The 18,896-nt window shown below is 41.1% G+C and overlaps 1 protein-coding gene across 2 annotated transcripts in view; it reads right to left on the minus strand.

Moving 5' to 3' along the window:
- MGAT5B (alpha-1,6-mannosylglycoprotein 6-beta-N-acetylglucosaminyltransferase B) overlaps positions 1-18,896 on the minus strand; it is a 301,884-nt gene that overhangs the window by 43,984 nt on the left and 239,004 nt on the right. The window contains exons 12-15 of one of the 2 annotated variants that reach the window (XM_058172875.1): positions 17,967-17,972; positions 12,317-12,472; positions 9,916-10,062; positions 6,856-6,972 (exon numbers count right to left, since the gene is read on the minus strand). In XM_058172875.1, the coding sequence (XP_058028858.1) occupies positions 6,856-6,972; positions 9,916-10,062; positions 12,317-12,472; positions 17,967-17,972 (426 nt within the window). The remainder of the gene's footprint in view (positions 1-6,855; positions 6,973-9,915; positions 10,063-12,316; positions 12,473-17,966; positions 17,973-18,896) is intronic. The other variant, XM_058172876.1, reaches the window with a different exon arrangement.

Genomic DNA, 18,896 nt, shown 5'->3' on the forward strand with positions numbered 1-18,896 from the left:
TATCCCATTAATGGAATAAAGAGAATCAGTTTGATGTAGTGGTTAAGGCACAGGACTAAGAACCCAAAGACCTTAGTCCTACCTTAGGCGCACAATCAGCTGGGTCAGCCTGGGCCAGTTACTCTGTCTCAGCCCTAGGAAGGAGGCAATGGCAAACCACTTCTGAAAGACCTTACCAGTGTTACCTGGAGTCAATACTGACTTGATGGCACACACACACACACACACACACACACAGAGAGAGAGAGAGAGAGAGAGAGAGCAATGGAATAAAAGACATAGAGAGCAATATCTGTCCAAATGTATCGCTATAGGATCTAAGACATTCATATTGAATGCATGGAATGAGAAACATAGAGAAACCAGATGCTGAACTGATAAAAAAAGATGTACATTTGAACCTGTGAAATCACTAATAGAGTGACAGCCTAAATCTGGCTTTAGGAGTATTACTGACTTTCAGGTCAGACTAAACAGACTAAAATGAATTATGCACAGCCTAATTTATTGGCTTCTGATGGATGGAGTCTATATTGTGTAACAGGTTCTTGAAATTATCCCAGATGTTGAATCCACTATATACACTAGTAGATACTAATACAAGGACTTGGTTGATTAGATCTTGGAAGAGGGTAAAACACACCCCCCCGGCTTCCCGGGTCAATCACAAGGTATTGTTATACATAAACCAAACATAGAGTAAAATTTTTCCCTTCTAATCCAATTAACCTCATCCAAATCTTTTCTCCCAACCCCCTCCCCTTTACATAAAATAATACTTCCTAATTATTCGAAGGCAGTCTGATATTTCTTAATCTGATATCTTTGTGGCTTTGCCTGTTTCACTCATCTCCCATCAATTTTATCTTTACTATAGTGAAAATATTTTGTTGTTTACAAGCCAGATGGATACACTGGACACACTGGAGTCTCAGACAACCGCAAACGGGCTTACTTCATAAGCCACTGTGGGTCCGCAGTCATCGCCGTCGCAGAAGCCCTAGCGGAGCCAACACCGCTACACTCCGTGTCGTGGCAGACCCTTCAGACCCTCCTGAAGAATCACTCGCACCAGCCCGTCCAAATACGTTCGTGATGCGAGTTTGGGGCGCAGGCAACAAGAAGGCGAGTCTATCAGCGACTACATGGCAGCCCTGAGACAAGCCTCCAAGCATTGCAGTACCGCGATCTGGACGAAGAGCTGCTGGAACAACTTATACGGGGGTCAGAGACATCCGTTTGAGGAGACGGTTGCTAGCCAAGAGCAACCTGACATTGGCAAACGCCTGGACGAAGCCAGAGCCCATGAGATGTCCAACCATGCAGCAGACACCTTACAAAGCGACTCACGCCGATGGCGGGCGCAAAGCCGAGCACAGTCCACCACGAAGAAACCTATCGTGAGTCAACCAGCGAAGAGGAGGAAGAAGTCCACTACACCGGAAAATCGACAAGGAAGACCCGGAGGAATGCGGAAGTTGCGGGCGACATCAGCGCCAAAGATGTAAGTTCAGGGCGCCATTTGCGGCGGTGTGAAAGGAAGGGCACCTGGCTCAAGTCTGCCGAGCACCCCAACCTTCCGCCGAAAATTCAAATCGGCCAATCAGAGCGGCTCTGAGTCAGAGATGCAAACCCACATTCCCGCCGAATTTCAAACCAGCCAATCAGAGCGCGAGATCGGCGAGGCGACCCGCGATTGGCCAGGAAAGAAAGAGCGAAGTCAAACCGAATGACTGTTACCATAGACCACGCAGCTACCCGCATCGAAGAAAAGATCTTCACAAACCCGACAATTGAAGGCGTACCGTGCCGACTGGAAGTAGACACAGGATCAGCTATCACGATCATGTCCTGGGACACTTTTGTGAAAGCCTTGCCGCACATCGCAAAGCGCAAGCTACAGAAACAACGGCTCCGGGTGCAGGATTACCAGGGCAACCGCATCCCTGTTCGAGGACAACGACCGTCGAGGTCAAGTCTGGGACATACGAAAGACCCTGCCCATCACGTTAGTCGAGGAACCTTGCCAAGCTTGCTGGGGCTAGACTGGTTCGGGCGTTGGGAATGGGGTGACTGGCGTCCACGGAGCGGATGCAACCTGCAAACGCCTAATGGAGGAATTCGCAGGCGTATTCGAGGACCGTTTAGGCAAGTACAAGGGACCCCTATCTCCTTCAATTTAGACCCCAAATAGCTCCCATTAGGTTAAAGGCAAGGAGGGTTCCTTTTGCACTCAAACCTAAAATCGACAAAGAGTTAGATAAATTAGTCAGCCAGGGATACTAGTGCCAGTTGACCATGCCAAATGGGAGACGCCAATCGTCACCCTATAAAACCAGACGGGTCCATAAGAATTTGCGCTGATTACAAGGCTACCTTGAACAAAGCATTGCAAAAGAGCGCCTACCCAGTTCCAGTAGTGCAACACTTATTGCACTCACTAGGCACGGACAAGTTTTCGCCAAATTAGACTTGGCACAAGCGTACCAACAGCTACCCGTAGATGCTAGCACAGCTGAAGCCCAGACCATTGTAACGCACCGGGTGCCTTTAAGTGCACCCGGTTACAGTTCGGGTGAGTGTGGCCCGGGCTATTCAAAATTTGATGGGCGGCTCCTACAAGGGTTACCGAGTCGTACCCTATTTCGATGATGTGTTGGTATCAGGGAAGATTTAAGAGAACTGGGAAGCGATTAAGGAAAGTTTTGGCCATTTTAGGTCGGCAGGATTAAAAGTCAAAGCAAGCAAGTGTCAGATAGGGGTCGAATCTGTTGAATTTTGGGCTATAGAATAGACAAAAAGGGATTCACCCACTGAGAGCAAAGTCAAGGCGATAAAGAGAGCCCCAGCACCCAAAAACAAGACAGAACTCCAGGCTTTCCTGGGTCTGGTAAACTTTACGCCGTGTTTTTAAAAGACAAGGCAGTCTGATATTTCTTAATCTGATATCTTTGTGGCTTTGCCTGTTTCACTCATCTCCCATCAATTTTATCTTTACTATAGTGAAAATATTTTGTTGTTTACAAGCCAGATGGATACACTGGACACACTGGAGTCTCAGAAACCATTATAACAAGAAAGAAATAGCTCCAGACCCAATCTTAAGCAACTGTATTCAAAATAAATTAGGAAGGAAAAGATGGGTGTTCTCCAAAGATACACCTGGATATTTGTTTTGCCCATTTACCCCTTTGTAAAATTTGATACACAAATCCAAGTGTTTTGGCAGCACGATAGCCTCCTTTTAACAACCATCATCAGACCATGCTGTGGGAAATGGAGCAGAGGCACATTCACACTGTCTCAGGCAGCACCCTATGTGGGTACCATATTGTTATAATAATACAGCATCATCACAACAGGACAGCTACAGTGGATTTCTTATGACTCAACCTTGGTACAAGTCAAAATGGCAAAATTTCCACTTTTGATATTGACAGAAAGAGGAAAATAGCAAAAAAAAAAAAAAAGTCACAAATTTTGGTCAATATGCAAGCCAGTTGCCAAGTGCTTGAAATGTGACCATGTGACCATACAGTGTTCTGTGTGTATATATGTGTGTGTGTGTGTGTGTGTGTGTGTGTGTGTGTGTGTGTGTGTGTTAATTATAAATTTGAGGACAGGTTCTACATTTTTTTGAGTCCATATTAACTTTGAATGGTTTTTAAGCAACCAAACTTGTTAAGCAACCAAGGACTACTTGTACTAGTGCAGTCTATCAATAATTCACCTACAATTACCTTAGTACTCATAATTGCTTTGATGGCCGATTCAAACTCCTCTGAATTATTATAATCCACTGTCCACACATGAGGTTTTCCAATGAAATCTTCTGCATAGGGATGCTGAGAGGATACCTAAAATGTATACGAGAAATGAATGACTTGGCATTTCCCATATGGCACTCCGGGATGGGAAACATTTCTGCAAATATGGCAAAGCATTAGAGTCAGAAGAGCTAGTTAACAGATAAGGGAGGGAGTGGGTTCATTTTGGTTTCCTAACCGCTTCTTTTCCTGACTCTAAACTAATTCTTACTTCTAATTCTGCATCAGTGAATTCAGCAAAAAATGAAATCTCCACGAACCTTTATGCAAACGTTATAAGAATGTTTCCTACCGATTTCTGGCACATAATTCTGCTGTTTGCATAAAACCAGGGGTGGTAGTGGTACAGCCCACAAGCTCTCACCATCATTCATGATGTGTGAGATTTTGGAAAAATCACAGCAGTGGTGAAATTCAATTTTTTTTACTACCGGTTCTGTGGGCGTGGCTAGGTGAATGTGGTGTGGCTTCGTGGGCGTGGCTTGGTGGGCGTGGCAGGGGAAGGATATTGCAAAATCCCCATTTCCTCCGCACTCTGGGGTCAACCAGAGGTGGCATTTGCCGGTTCTCCAAACTACTCAAAATTTCCACTACTGGTTCTCCAGAACCTCTCAGAACCTGCCGGATTTCACCCTGGTTCACAGGCATCTAAAGTGCCCCACTGAGTTTCCAGAACTATGCATTTCATAAGTCTGCATAAACATTTTCATGGACCAAATCTTCCTTTTACATCAGAGAAACTCTTACAAAATAATTCAAGCCATTTGTACATTTCTTTAGGTTATTCAAAGTCAAACATGAACTTGGCCCATATACCAAAATCTCTCACTTATGTATCTATATGCAAATTGCAACATGCAGAGTCACTTTATCCTTGCTTTATGCAAGCAAAAAATAATAACAACACAACACTTTTCTTTAAATGCATTCGTTGTTACAACAACATTTAAGTAATTGGTGATTAAACTTCTTTATCCTGGCCTCTAGAGCAGGCTAGGTCTCAAAAGTATTGACACATTTAGTCTGGATACAAATTACCCCTTTCTGCCTCAGATATCCAAGTCAACAAGACAGTTCAGGCTCATCAGTTCAGAACTCAAAATGCAGTATGTTATGAAAAGGCAAACAAACAAAACAAGCTTGGTCATAACATCAGAAAGCAGACTAACCTCCCTTGATGTTGGCTTCCCTCTGAAGAATTCATGGTTGAGTGAACTGTGGGGTGGATTGAAACGAGCTTGCAGAAAAACACATCCATTAGCTATTGCTTCCAAAGGGGCAGGGCCTTCGTAAGGAAAACCAAAGCCAATAAAGAGCTGTGGAAAGCAAATCCAGGCATTTAACAATCTGTGGGAGATATAGGCTATTCAAATATATTTATTTTCTCCTTCAGTTCCTTGCCTCAGCCAGGGGGAGAGAAATTGGTGTACAGCACTCTTGTAAAACAGTTTTGCCTGTTTCAGCAGAATGGAACTTATGGCTGTTTTACTACAAGTGGAATGAATGTTCCATGAAGTCTTTGCTTGAACCTTTCATTGACATGTTTCCTATTGGCTGATCGGTCTTCCTTTTCTTACTGTAGAACAAGCCACAGGATGTTTTTCCTATCACTGCCTATGTCAATTACCCTGTGCTAATAATTGCACATGTTAATAATTAGCTGTTGAAGTCTAATTTTCTTCAATAAGCCAGATGTCAAATGATAACTCTATAAATGTTATCTTGTAATTTAGTTTAGGCAGAGAAATGGTGAACAGTGTGAAATTGAGAAGAGCTAGTTAACAGATAAGGGAGGAGTGGGTTCATTTTGGTTTCCTAACCGCTTCTTTTCCTGACTCTAAACTAATTCTTACTTCTAATTCTGCATCAGTGAATTCAGCAAAATGAAATCTCCACGAACCTTTATGCAAACGTTATAAGAATGTTTCCTACCGATTTCTGGCACATAATTCTGCTGTTTGCATAAAACCAGGGGTGGTAGTGGTACAGCCCACAAGCTCTCACCATCATTCATGATGTGTGAGATTTTGGAAAAATCACAGCAGTGGTGGAATTCAATTTTTTACTACCGGTTCTGTGGGCGTGGCAGGGGAAGGATATTGCAAAATCCCCATTTCCTCCGCACTCTGGGGTCAACCAGAGGTGGCATTTGCCGGTTCTCCAAACTACTCAAAATTTCCACTACTGGTTCTCCAGAACCTCTCAGAACCTGCCGGATTTCACCCCTGGTTCACAGGCATCTAAAGTGCCCCACTGAGTTTCCAGAACTATGCATTTCATAAGTCTGCATAAACATTTTCATGGACCAAATCTTCCTTTTACATCAGAGAAACTCTTACAAAATAATTCAAGCCATTTGTACATTTCTTTAGGTTATTCAAAGTCAAACATGAACTTGGCCCATATACCAAAATCTCTCACTTATGTATCTATATGCAAATTGCAACATGCAGAGTCACTTTATCCTTGCTTTATGCAAACGTTATAAGAATGTTTCCTACCGATTTCTGGCACATAATTCTGCTGTTTGCATAAAACCAGGGTGGTAGTGGTACAGCCCACAAGCTCTCACCATCATTCATGATGTGTGAGATTTTGGAAAAATCACAGCAGTGGTGAAATTCAATTTTTTACTACCGGTTCTGTGGGCGTGGCAGGGAAGGATATTGCAAAATCCCCATTTCCTCCCACTCTGGGGTCAACCAGAGGTGGCATTTGCCGGTTCTCCAAACTACTCAAAATTTCCACTTTTGATATTGACAGAAAGAGGAAAATAGCAAAAAAAAAAAAAAGTCACAAATTTTGGTCAATATGCAAGCCAGTTGCCAAGTGCTTGAAATGTGACCATGTGACCATACAGTGTTCTGTGTGTATATATGTGTGTGTGTGTTAATTATAAATTTGAGGACAGGTTCTACATTTTTTTGAGTCCATATTAACTTTGAATGGTTTTTAAGCAACCAAACTTGTTAAGCAACCAAGGACTACTTGTACTAGTGCAGTCTATCAATAATTCACCTACAATTACCTTAGTACTCATAATTGCTTTGATGGCCGATTCAAACTCCTCTGAATTATTATAATCCACTGTCCACACATGAGGTTTTCCAATGAAATCTTCTGCATAGGGATGCTGAGAGGATACCTAAAATGTATACGAGAAATGAATGACTTGGCATTTCCCATATGGCACTCCGGGATGGGAAACATTTCTGCAAATATGGCAAAGCATTAGAGTCAGAAGAGCTAGTTAACAGATAAGGGAGGGAGTGGGTTCATTTTGGTTTCCTAACCGCTTCTTTTCCTGACTCTAAACTAATTCTTACTTCTAATTCTGCATCAGTGAATTCAGCAAAAAATGAAATCTCCACGAACCTTTATGCAAACGTTATAAGAATGTTTCCTACCGATTTCTGGCACATAATTCTGCTGTTTGCATAAAACCAGGGGTGGTAGTGGTACAGCCCACAAGCTCTCACCATCATTCATGATGTGTGAGATTTTGGAAAAATCACAGCAGTGGTGAAATTCAATTTTTTTTACTACCGGTTCTGTGGGCGTGGCAGGGGAAGGATATTGCAAAATCCCCATTTCCTCCCCACTCTGGGGTCAACCAGAGGTGGCATTTGCCGGTTCTCCAAACTACTCAAAATTTCCACTACTGGTTCTCCAGAACCTCTCAGAACCTGCCGGATTTCACCCCTGGTTCACAGGCATCTAAAGTGCCCCACTGAGTTTCCAGAACTATGCATTTCATAAGTCTGCATAAACATTTTCATGGACCAAATCTTCCTTTTACATCAGAGAAACTCTTACAAAATAATTCAAGCCATTTGTACATTTCTTTAGGTTATTCAAAGTCAAACATGAACTTGGCCCATATACCAAAATCTCTCACTTATGTATCTATATGCAAATTGCAACATGCAGAGTCACTTTATCCTTGCTTTATGCAAACGTTATAAGAATGTTTCCTACCGATTTCTGGCACATAATTCTGCTGTTTGCATAAAACCAGGGGTGGTAGTGGTACAGCCCACAAGCTCTCACCATCATTCATGATGTGTGAGATTTTGGAAAAATCACAGCAGTGGTGAAATTCAATTTTTTTTACTACCGGTTCTGTGGGCGTGGCAGGGAAGGATATTGCAAAATCCCCATTTCCTCCCCACTCTGGGGCCAACCAGAGGTGGCATTTGCCGGTTCTCCAAACTACTCAAAATTTCCACTACTGGTTCTCCAGAACCTCTCAGAACCTGCCGGATTTCACCCCTGGTTCACAGGCATCTAAAGTGCCCCACTGAGTTTCCAGAACTATGCATTTCATAAGTCTGCATAAACATTTTCATGGACCAAATCTTCCTTTTACATCAGAGAAACTCTTACAAAATAATTCAAGCCATTTGTACATTTCTTTAGGTTATTCAAAGTCAAACATGAACTTGGCCCATATACCAAAATCTCTCACTTATGTATCTATATGCAAATTGCAACATGCAGAGTCACTTTATCCTTGCTTTATGCAAGCAAAAAATAATAACAACACAACACTTTTCTTTAAATGCATTCGTTGTTACAACAACACATTTAAGTAATTGGTGATTAAACTTCTTTATCCTGGCCTCTAGAGCAGGCTAGGTCTCAAAAGTATTGACACATTTAGTCTGGATACAAATTACCCCTTTCTGCCTCAGATATCCAAGTCAACAAGACAGTTCAGGCTCATCAGTTCAGAACTCAAAATGCAGTATGTTATGAAAAGGCAAACAAACAAAACAAGCTTGGTCATAACATCAGAAAGCAGACTAACCTCCCTTGATGTTGGCTTCCCTCTGAAGAATTCATGGTTGAGTGAACTGTGGGGTGGATTGAAACGAGCTTGCAGAAAAACACATCCATTAGCTATTGCTTCCAAAGGGGCAGGGCCTTCGTAAGGAAAACCAAAGCCAATAAAGAGCTGTGGAAAGCAAATCCAGGCATTTAACAATCTGTGGGAGATATAGGCTATTCAAATATATTTATTTTCCAAAGCATTAGAGTCAGAAGAGCTAGTTAACAGATAAGGGAGGAGTGGGTTCATTTTGGTTTCCTAACCGCTTCTTTTCCTGACTCTAAACTAATTCTTACTTCTAATTCTGCATCAGTGAATTCAGCAAAAAATGAAATCTCCACGAACCTTTATGCAAACGTTATAAGAATGTTTCCTACCGATTTCTGGCACATAATTCTGCTGTTTGCATAAAACCAGGGGTGGTAGTGGTACAGCCCACAAGCTCTCACCATCATTCATGATGTGTGAGATTTTGGAAAAATCACAGCAGTGGTGAAATTCAATTTTTTTTACTACCGGTTCTGTGGGCGTGGCTAGGTGAATGTGGTGTGGCTTCGTGGGCGTGGCTTGGTGGGCGTGGCAGGGGAAGGATATTGCAAAATCCCCATTTCCTCCCCACTCTGGGGTCAACCAGAGGTGGCATTTGCCGGTTCTCCAAACTACTCAAAATTTCCACTACTGGTTCTCCAGAACCTCTCAGAACCTGCCGGATTTCACCCCTGGTTCACAGGCATCTAAAGTGCCCCACTGAGTTTCCAGAACTATGCATTTCATAAGTCTGCATAAACATTTTCATGGACCAAATCTTCCTTTTACATCAGAGAAACTCTTACAAAATAATTCAAGCCATTTGTACATTTCTTTAGGTTATTCAAAGTCAAACATGAACTTGGCCCATATACCAAAATCTCTCACTTATGTATCTATATGCAAATTGCAACATGCAGAGTCACTTTATCCTTGCTTTATGCAAGCAAAAAATAATAACAACACAACACTTTTCTTTAAATGCATTCGTTGTTACAACAACGCATTTAAGTAATTGGTGATTAAACTTCTTTATCCTGGCCTCTAGAGCAGGCTAGGTCTCAAAAGTATTGACACATTTAGTCTGGATACAAATTACCCCTTTCTGCCTCAGATATCCAAGTCAACAAGACAGTTCAGGCTCATCAGTTCAGAACTCAAAATGCAATATGTTATGAAAAGGCAAACAAACAAAACAAGCTTGGTCATAACATCAGAAAGCAGACTAACCTCCCTTGATGTTGGCTTCCCTCTGAAGAATTCATGGTTGAGTGAACTGTGGGGTGGATTGAAACGAGCTTGCAGAAAAACACATCCATTAGCTATTGCTTCCAAAGGGGCAGGGCCTTCGTAAGGAAAACCAAAGCCAATAAAGAGCTGTGGAAAGCAAATCCAGGCATTTAACAATCTGTGGGAGATATAGGCTATTCAAATATATTTATTTTCTCCTTCAGTTCCTTGCCTCAGCCAGGGGGAGAGAAATTGGTGTACAGCACTCTTGTAAAACAGTTTTGCCTGTTTCAGCAGAATGGAACTTATGGCTGTTTTACTACAAGTGGGAATGAATGTTCCATGAAGTCTTTGCTTGAACCTTTCATTGACATGTTTCCTATTGGCTGATCGGTCTTCCTTTTCTTACTGTAGAACAAGCCACAGGATGTTTTTCCTATCACTGCCTATGTCAATTACCCTGTGCTAATAATTGCACATGTTAATAATTAGCTGTTGAAGTCTAATTTTCTTCAATAAGCCAGATGTCAAATGATAACTCTATAAATGTTATCTTGTAATTTAGTTTAGGCAGAGAAATGGTGAACAGTGTGAAATTGAGAAGAGCTAGTTCAGAATTTGGTTTCTTTATATTTTCTTTTCTAGTCCATCTCGTGTTTTTCATTTCTTTAATCCCTACATTGAGAGGGCCTATACCAGTGATGGCTAATGTTTTTGCCATTGCGTGCCAGGAATGGGGGCGGTACGCATAGGCATGCCCACACCCATAATTCTATGTGCCCCACCCCCATGCCTGTGTGGGCCACCCACCCTGCTTTCCCCGCTCCTGGCATGCAATGGCCTGATAGGCCCAATTTTCTCTCACCAGGCTCCAGAGCCTTTCTAGGAGTCTGGGGAGGATGAAAACAGCCTTCCCCACCTTCCTGGAGGCCCTCCGGAGGCCGGAAACGGCCCATTTGCAAACTTCCAGTGGGACCAGAAGGCCTGTTTTTTGCTGTCCCCTGGCTCCAGAGCCACTCTAGGAGTCTGGGGAGGGCAAAAACGGCCTTCCAGAGCTGAGCTTGTGTGCCCACCAATATGGCTATGTGTACCACCTGTGGCACACGTGCCATAGGTTCACCATCATGGGCCTATACAATTAAATGGGGCATCATTCACCCTTGCGGTCTCATATACAATTTCAAAAGGTTGCACTCGTGAAAAAGTACTAAATGCTGCAGTAAGAACATGTCTTTTGAACTATTACGAGTTAGACCCTGTGCTTGACCCTTGGAGGAAGTGAAGTGTTTGGAACTACATCTAAGAGTGTGATCCCACACACACTTTCATAAGTATGAAGTGTGACATGATCCAACTTTCGGAGGGAAATGGTGTGCAATGTCCTATGACTGATGTGTAACCCACCTTTCCTTCCTGAAAAATAAATGTTCCAAACTGTGCCATAGCTTCCCATGGTTCCTGAAAAACATCTCCCTTCTTAAACTATGTTCTCATTTCTCCAGCCTTCATAGTTTGACCATGACATAGAGCAATATTTCTCAATCTCCGTGGCTCTAGAATTCTGAGAGTTGAAGATCACACATTTTAAAATTTCCAGGACTGGGAAACATTGATTTAGAGCAAAGACACAGGCTATCAAATGCTTGAGCCCTACTAGCAAATTAAGCATCTTGCCAAAGGACATTCTCTTCACTGATGTTTTTAATGCTACTCCCCTGATGTTTCCACTGTTTTTCAGCTCTGCAATCCTGCAATACAAGGCCATTTAGTCCTCTTTCCCAAGGGTTTTTGTAGGTATGAATACATTCCCATAATTTGTTTCTGTATTCATGCAACTGCAGGAAGCAAAGCTTTTTTCTGCCAAAAGGGGCTTTTAACCAGTTAAACTAACTAGCTAATTTAACAATTAACCAGTGGAACAGCTTGCCTTCAGAAGCTGCGGGTGCTCCATCATTGGGAATTTTTAAGAAGAGATTGGACAGCCATTTGTCTGAAATGGTATAGGGTTTCCTGCTTGAGCAGAGGGTTGGACTAGAAGACCTCCAAGATCCCTTCCAACTGTTCATTTGTTACTCTTTAAGAGCTGCAGTGGCATAGTGGTTAGAATGCAGTTCTGCAGGCTACTTCTGCTGACTGCCGGCTGCCTGCAATTTGGCAGTTCAAATCTCACCAGGCTCAAGGTTGACTCAGCCTTCCATCCTTCCAAGGTGGGTAAAATGAGGACCCAGATTGTTGGGAGCAACATGCTGACTCTGTAAGCCTGTTAGAGAGGGTTCTAAAAGCACTGTAAAGTGGTATATAAGTCTAAGTGCTAAAGTGCTAAGTGCTATTGTTAAGTGTTTTTGTTTCCTTTAGCTTCCACACATTCCTAAACTAAGGAACAGAATTATTTGGCCAATACCTTGGCTTTTCTCAGCAGCTGCTGAAAGTCATGCTGGGGCAAAAGACCATGATTCTTCACAAAAGCTGGAACCTCCGGTGGGCGCTGGGTTTCATAATAAACAGTGCCATGGATCTCCATGTACTTGTTAAGGATGGCTAGAAACTTCTCTTTACCCTGGAAAGAAAAGAAAGGAAAGATGCTAGTCAGGGCCATTTAAGATCAGCCTGAAATCCTGAACATTTTGCTCTCTATTTTTCTTCGTCAACGGGCTTTAGAGTTTCTTTGGATGGCTTTTTTGAACTTGTGAGAGGAGGTAGAAGTACTGTTGCTCTTCCTTTATGATATTTAGGGTGTTTACGTATTATCTCAATCCAGTCAAATCTAGGCAGTCTTCAGATATTTTGCTGCTTAGATAACCTCCCTCTCTTTCCTAACATGACAAAGTCCCATGGGGGTTTTTTATGATACATTTTTTGGAATTTCATATGGAAAGATGCAATACAATGCATCTCACACACTCAGCCCTAACTAAATCAAAGGCAAGAATGCCACCAGAGACAACTCGAGAGTCAGGCAGTTTAAAAATATAATATATACATAGGCAAATTTTGATATATATTTTTTCTCCCTTGGGAGCACAATATAATATCTTTTCTAGCAAATCTAATATGAATAGCTAAAAGAAGAGCCAGTGGAAAATACATTTTCAGCAGTCTACTGCCAACTAAATTTGGGAGTAAGGATTCTGTAACCCTCCAATTTTATTCAACTTACATAGATTTTATTCAACTGTTAGTCTTCTGCTGAAGAAACATAGAATTGAGCAAATAAAATGCATTCCAAATCACATTTGTGGATCCACTAGGGCAGGAATAAAATAATAAGCTGTGATTTGAGAATGCTGTTTCTTCAAAACCCCACCACAGCTATAAGCTGTCTGTATTTAGAGAGAGACCCCTTTGTGGATGTGAGATAAAAATACTAGCCTATCATAAAAGGAATGTAAGATGTTTTTTAATGAACATGGTTGGTTTATCTTTATACTCTGTGTGTGTGTGTGTTTGTATGTGTGTGTATCTATATCTATCTAGCTATCTAGCTATCTATCTACACCATATCAAAAGCCAAAGTTTACTTTTTAATAAGTAGATCCTAAAATAGATGAAATTTCATTACCTGAGAATCAAACCTTCATTTCTGAGTGGAAGTTCACTCAATCCACTAAGCAGTGCAACTGGCCTCAGCTAATATTTAGAATTAATGTCAATATAAACATAACACTTAAAAGAAATACACTCTTGGTGTTTATAAAAACTGCTTTTCATATTAACTTTAGATTAACAAGGGATCTATGTAGCTTACTTCTACACTTCATTTGTCCCCAAAGGGTGAATCTTCACCCCAGATTTCCCTTTAACACTAAAGCTTAGCCTCGATAAATTAAACTAAACACTTAGCCAAGAATTCTAAGCACTTGAAAATTTGCTATGGATATTTTGTTTCTGGCATTTATTAGTTGATACTAATAAAATATTGCTTTAGTACAGAGTTTGGATGGTGTTTTTTTTTTTCCAGAGGTGCTATTCAGCAGGTTCTGACAGGTTCTGGAGAACCGGTAGCAGAAATTTTGAGTAGTTCGGAGAACTGGCAAATATCACCTCTGGCTGGCCCCAGAGTGGGGAGGGAATGGAGATTTTGCAGTATCCTTCCCCTGCCATGCCCACCAAGCCACGCCCACCAAGCCACACCATGTCTACCAAGCCACGCCCACAGACCTGGTAGTAAAAAAAAAATTGAATTCCACCACCGGTTTTTTTTTGTTTAAAATGTTTATATAGATCTAGGAGTACAAGCCCCAAAAAATAAACATACAAATTTATTCTTAATGAGACGGGCTTCCTGTATTATATGATCTCTCTCTCTTTTGCTCTTTCTCTCTCATTCTAATTCTTCTGCAACTCCCCATCCTGTTAGAGAATGATTGTCTTTGATCAGTGTGTGTATTTATTTATCCATGGGTTACTGAAAAGCCTTCACAATTTTAAAAAAAGTGTAAACCAGAGGTATTAAAAACAGCAATTAAAAGCCTCGGTAAACCGTTCTATTTGGAAACATTCAAAGGGTACTTTCAGCAAATAGCACATTCAGTGCGAAGTTAAAGAGAAAAACAAGTTGAACCATTTATATGTTAGAAGGTGAGAGCCTCTTGAACACCTTCTTGAGTGCAAGTAGAAAATGTAGTCGCTTCTATCTTGTTTAATTGCTTTATTGCAGGAAGAAAATAGACAGATTTAAAAAGATTTAAAAAAGAAGAAAAGTGGCATCTTGCTGCCACAACCTGGCAATTTTCCTTTTGGAGATCCAACATGCATTAGGTTGATTAATTTGGAGCTCATCTGATGCTGTCTTTAAATAATTGCACAGAACCTGTAAGGACTTCATTAACGCTCTATCTAATGCATACCCTTGCAGACCAATATATGTTGCACAATATTCCCAACCATGGATCTTTTTTCTGTGCCAGCATAAATTCTACTCAAAAAAGCAAATTCCCCTTTGAATTCAGCTGTGGTCAGCACCAGATAGTACTCTGAAAAAGTACTCTTTTCATTCCCTTTTCCCCTTCAACTCCTCATCTAGCAAAGGTGTCAAAATTCAATATGGTGGGTCTGAAACTTGTCAGCCCCTCAACTTGACACAAATTCTCCTACTTAACGCTCATAAAGGAAGGAATGTCCCAGTATTGCTGATCAATTTATAGAATCTGCAACAGCCATGTGGTATGGAGATTGTGTTCAATTGCTCCCACTTCAAGAGATCAGTAGTGGACCTTAGTCATTTCAAATATCAGCATTCATCTAATTCCTGTCTCCTGGAGCAGAGTGCACAGCATCATATACAGGTAGTCTTCAATTTATGACCTGCAATTGACCCCCAAATTTCTGTTGCTAAGTGAGACATTTGTTAAGTGAGTTTTGCTGCATTTTATGACATTTATATCCACAGTTGTTAAGTGAATCACTGCAAGGTTGCAATGCATGGTTGTTGACCGAATCTGGATTCCCCATTGATTTTTCTCATCAGAAGGTCTCAAAAAGTGATCAAATGACCCCAGGATACTGCGACTGTCATAAATATGAACCAGTTGCCCAGCATCAGAATGTTGATCACATGACCATGGGGATGCTGCCATGATCATAAGTGTGAAAAATAGTCATAAGTCACTTTTTTCAGTGCCATGGTAACCTTTAACAGTCACTAAACAAATGGTTGTAAGTTGAGGACTACCTTTTTTCAGCTTTTTGGAAACAGTGAATCCAAGTGAACAGGCCACAGAGTGCAGTTAGAGCTAAGCATACTAGCAGCTGCGAAATGTTTTGGGGAACCCAGGTATTTATTTCTGGATTCCATGAACTCTTTAGCTTCCTTGGAGCATGTGAAGACTCAAATTGAGAAAAGAAATGAGGCTACCTGGCTGCCTACCTTTTCTCTGTTCAGACACTTTTCCCATCCAGTTTCAAAAATGGATGTATCAACTCGGAAAAGAGTTGAGAGGCATTTGCATCAGAGCCAGCAAAGCCAATTAACAATTTAATTCCCAGATATTTTTTTTTATGTCCAAGCAAATAATTGAAAAAAAGAAAAGGAGAAAAGGGTGGGGGAGGCAACTTTAACATTCCTTGCTGTCAAAAATTAGGCCAAGTTGCTACATCAAGTTGCTACTGGTCTCCTTTTGGCAGATAGTTAGTAATGACTGGCAGAAAACAAGCCATCTGCCAAACAAGGAATGAGATTTACCTTTAGAGCAACTGAACCAGAGGCGGGTTTCAAAACCCATCACTTCTGGTTTGCTCGTGGGCACATGAACATGCGGGTGGGCAGAGCCTCCCACCACTGGCACTACCAGTTCTCCCGATCCGGGGCGAACCAGTAGCAACCACCACTGAACTGAACTCTGTGGTGGTGTCATTGTAGGCTTCACCCTGCAGCTTCATCATGAAGGAGGCAAAAGGGAGGGGCTTGCAGAATGATGTCACTGCAAGGCAGGGCTTGCCACTCCTTGCCCCCTGGGTACCTCCCAACTGTGCAAGAAACCTTAGAATAGATGTTGTTTCAAAATGTGTTTTTGAGTATGCAGAGGCACAAATGTGCTGGTACTTCTTTAATGTAGCTGTGTCTGTTCTCAGTATAATAATGCTGTTCTGCCCCTGTGTGTGATGTGCTTCCTTTCAATGTGTATTATTGCCTTGCCTCAGGCAACTTTTTCCTCAGATTTCCCAACATTTCAACAATGGGCTATTCCTGGTTTAAAATCCTACCCCTAGTATTTCTGGCCATGAAACAGACCCCAGGCCTGCCACTGGATCTTATAGTGGAGGCACAGAAATGTTTTAGCATAGATTCTACAGGTGAATGTTTGATGATGTCTGATTCTACAGAGGGACGTCTGAACACAATTGAGCAGAAGAATATATATAATTCAGTGGTGGGCTGCTGCTGGTGCATTTGAGCGAATTGCCATGCTTTGCGATGCCGCACGCATGGGCGGATGGCGCACACTAACATTTCTGGTGCTCGGCAAACCGCTTGTTACAGTATGTGACGCCCACCTCTGATATAATTTATATATGATGATGATGATGATGATGATGCTACCTAGTTAGGGTAATGAAACGTCTGCAAGAAAACAAGCAAGCTCAGAGAGCACCAGGGACCCCTCATATATAAATTGTATGAGTCACATATTTATTCCTACATATTAACAAAGGGAAACCATTTGATAGCAGATATGTATTTATACCCTGTTCCCCCCAAAATAAGACATCCTCTGATAATAAACCCAACTGGGCTTTTATTTCAGGGTTCAAAAAAATATATAAGACAGGATCTTATTTTTGGGAAAACATGGTAGTAAGTTGCTTTGTTTTGTCTTAGATATGCATGGAAATGAACAGGACAGTAAAAATATGCATTGCATATTTTGTTGGAGTCATAAATATGGTTGGAAAAGGGAAAGAACTTTCTCCAAAGAAGTCCACAGTTTTTCTTTGTGGATGATGCTCTTCACTGCCTCTTAATAGGGCTTTTTGCTGCCTAGAGATTTCAGTAAGGAACAAATTGTAGACTGAGGCATAACTGATTTCTCCAATTGTGGAGGGGCCTGATTTTCAGGGAGAAAATGTCTCTGCCAGAATATGTGTGGATAAAAAAAAAAACCCTTCTCTTAAAAATTCACTATGCACACTTTGATTTTGCCTAGGGAAGAAATAATTGTTTTCTCTGAAAAATGGAACAGTAGTCACAGGAGGGAAGATAACCCTTTTCATAGATATGCAAAGTAGACACCAGCAGCAAATGAGAGGAAGCAACATGAAGAAAAAGAGAACTTGCCATGTCCGTGTCCTTTATAAAGAATGTATGTGTGTTGAGCAAATGCCAGTTGTACCAAAGCAATCAGAACAAAATGATTTGTCTTGCTTAAAAAAACAAGATGAATGTAACTTTAAAGAACTATCCAAAATCTCACTTTGTAATAATTCATATTAAACTCCATTTTGAAAATGGTTATTTAAATGGATATATAATCTACATATGAAAAGCATTAAAGTGTTATTTGTTGTTACATTAAACATATATATAGTTTTAAATGATTTGTGACTTACTGTACCTGTAACTGGAAATCCATGTTGGCACATAGAGAGAAGCAAGAAGAGGCAAGATTGACTTCCTGTGTATAAAAGACAACAAACTAAAATGCTCCAAGATGGTGAAATACAAGTTATACGACCATGTAAAGAGCTTTGGTGGATCAGAACAGTCATTCATCAAATCTAAGTTCCCCCAGCCTGGTGGTCACCAAACAAGCTGAATTTATAGTCAACCCAAAGCAAATCCTTCTTCATTCTGGAAAAGGCCAGCAACATAGCTGTCATCACTCTTCCCCTGAAAAAAATATTCTCCCCCCAAAACAACAACAACAACAACAACCCAGAACCAATGCTATGAATGTTTTAGATGACTTATGTTTGAAGAGGTCGGCTTCCATGATCAAACATGGAACATGGAACTTACTCTTTTCATGTATCCAAATTATGTTTATACTTTTACCTGTTATCTTATATATGATTGACAAAATAAATAAATAAAAAATAAAAATGGAACATAGAACTCTTAAAGGTTGTGATTAGTTAGAATCTGATCTCAGTTTATAGCATTAATGCTGGAAAATATTTGCTATAGTCAGTTGACGTGTGTGACTTGTCTTTTTATAGGAAAATTGAAATAGTTTGATGTCATAAACAAATAAAGCAAGCAAGCAAGCTTTGATTGCCAGTCTATATCTTCAAGATATGAGCTTCGCATCCTGAAGTCAGACCAATCATGACTTCTTTCTCTCAGTTCTACCATCCACCCCATACTGCACAACCAGGTTTTTGAAGGAGTGGATCCCTCATATAGTAGTTGATTGAAGGATTCTGAGGAAATCTTTGGGTTGCAGATTCAGAATCCTGTCCAAATAGTGCTTCTATTGAAACTTCACATGAAATTAACCCCAGGTACAGCTTTTTAAAAGTCAATTCAGGGTTGTCCTGAATGT

This window comes from Ahaetulla prasina, chromosome 2 (genome assembly GCF_028640845.1).
Source record: "Ahaetulla prasina isolate Xishuangbanna chromosome 2, ASM2864084v1, whole genome shotgun sequence".
NCBI lineage: Eukaryota > Metazoa > Chordata > Lepidosauria > Squamata > Colubridae > Ahaetulla > Ahaetulla prasina.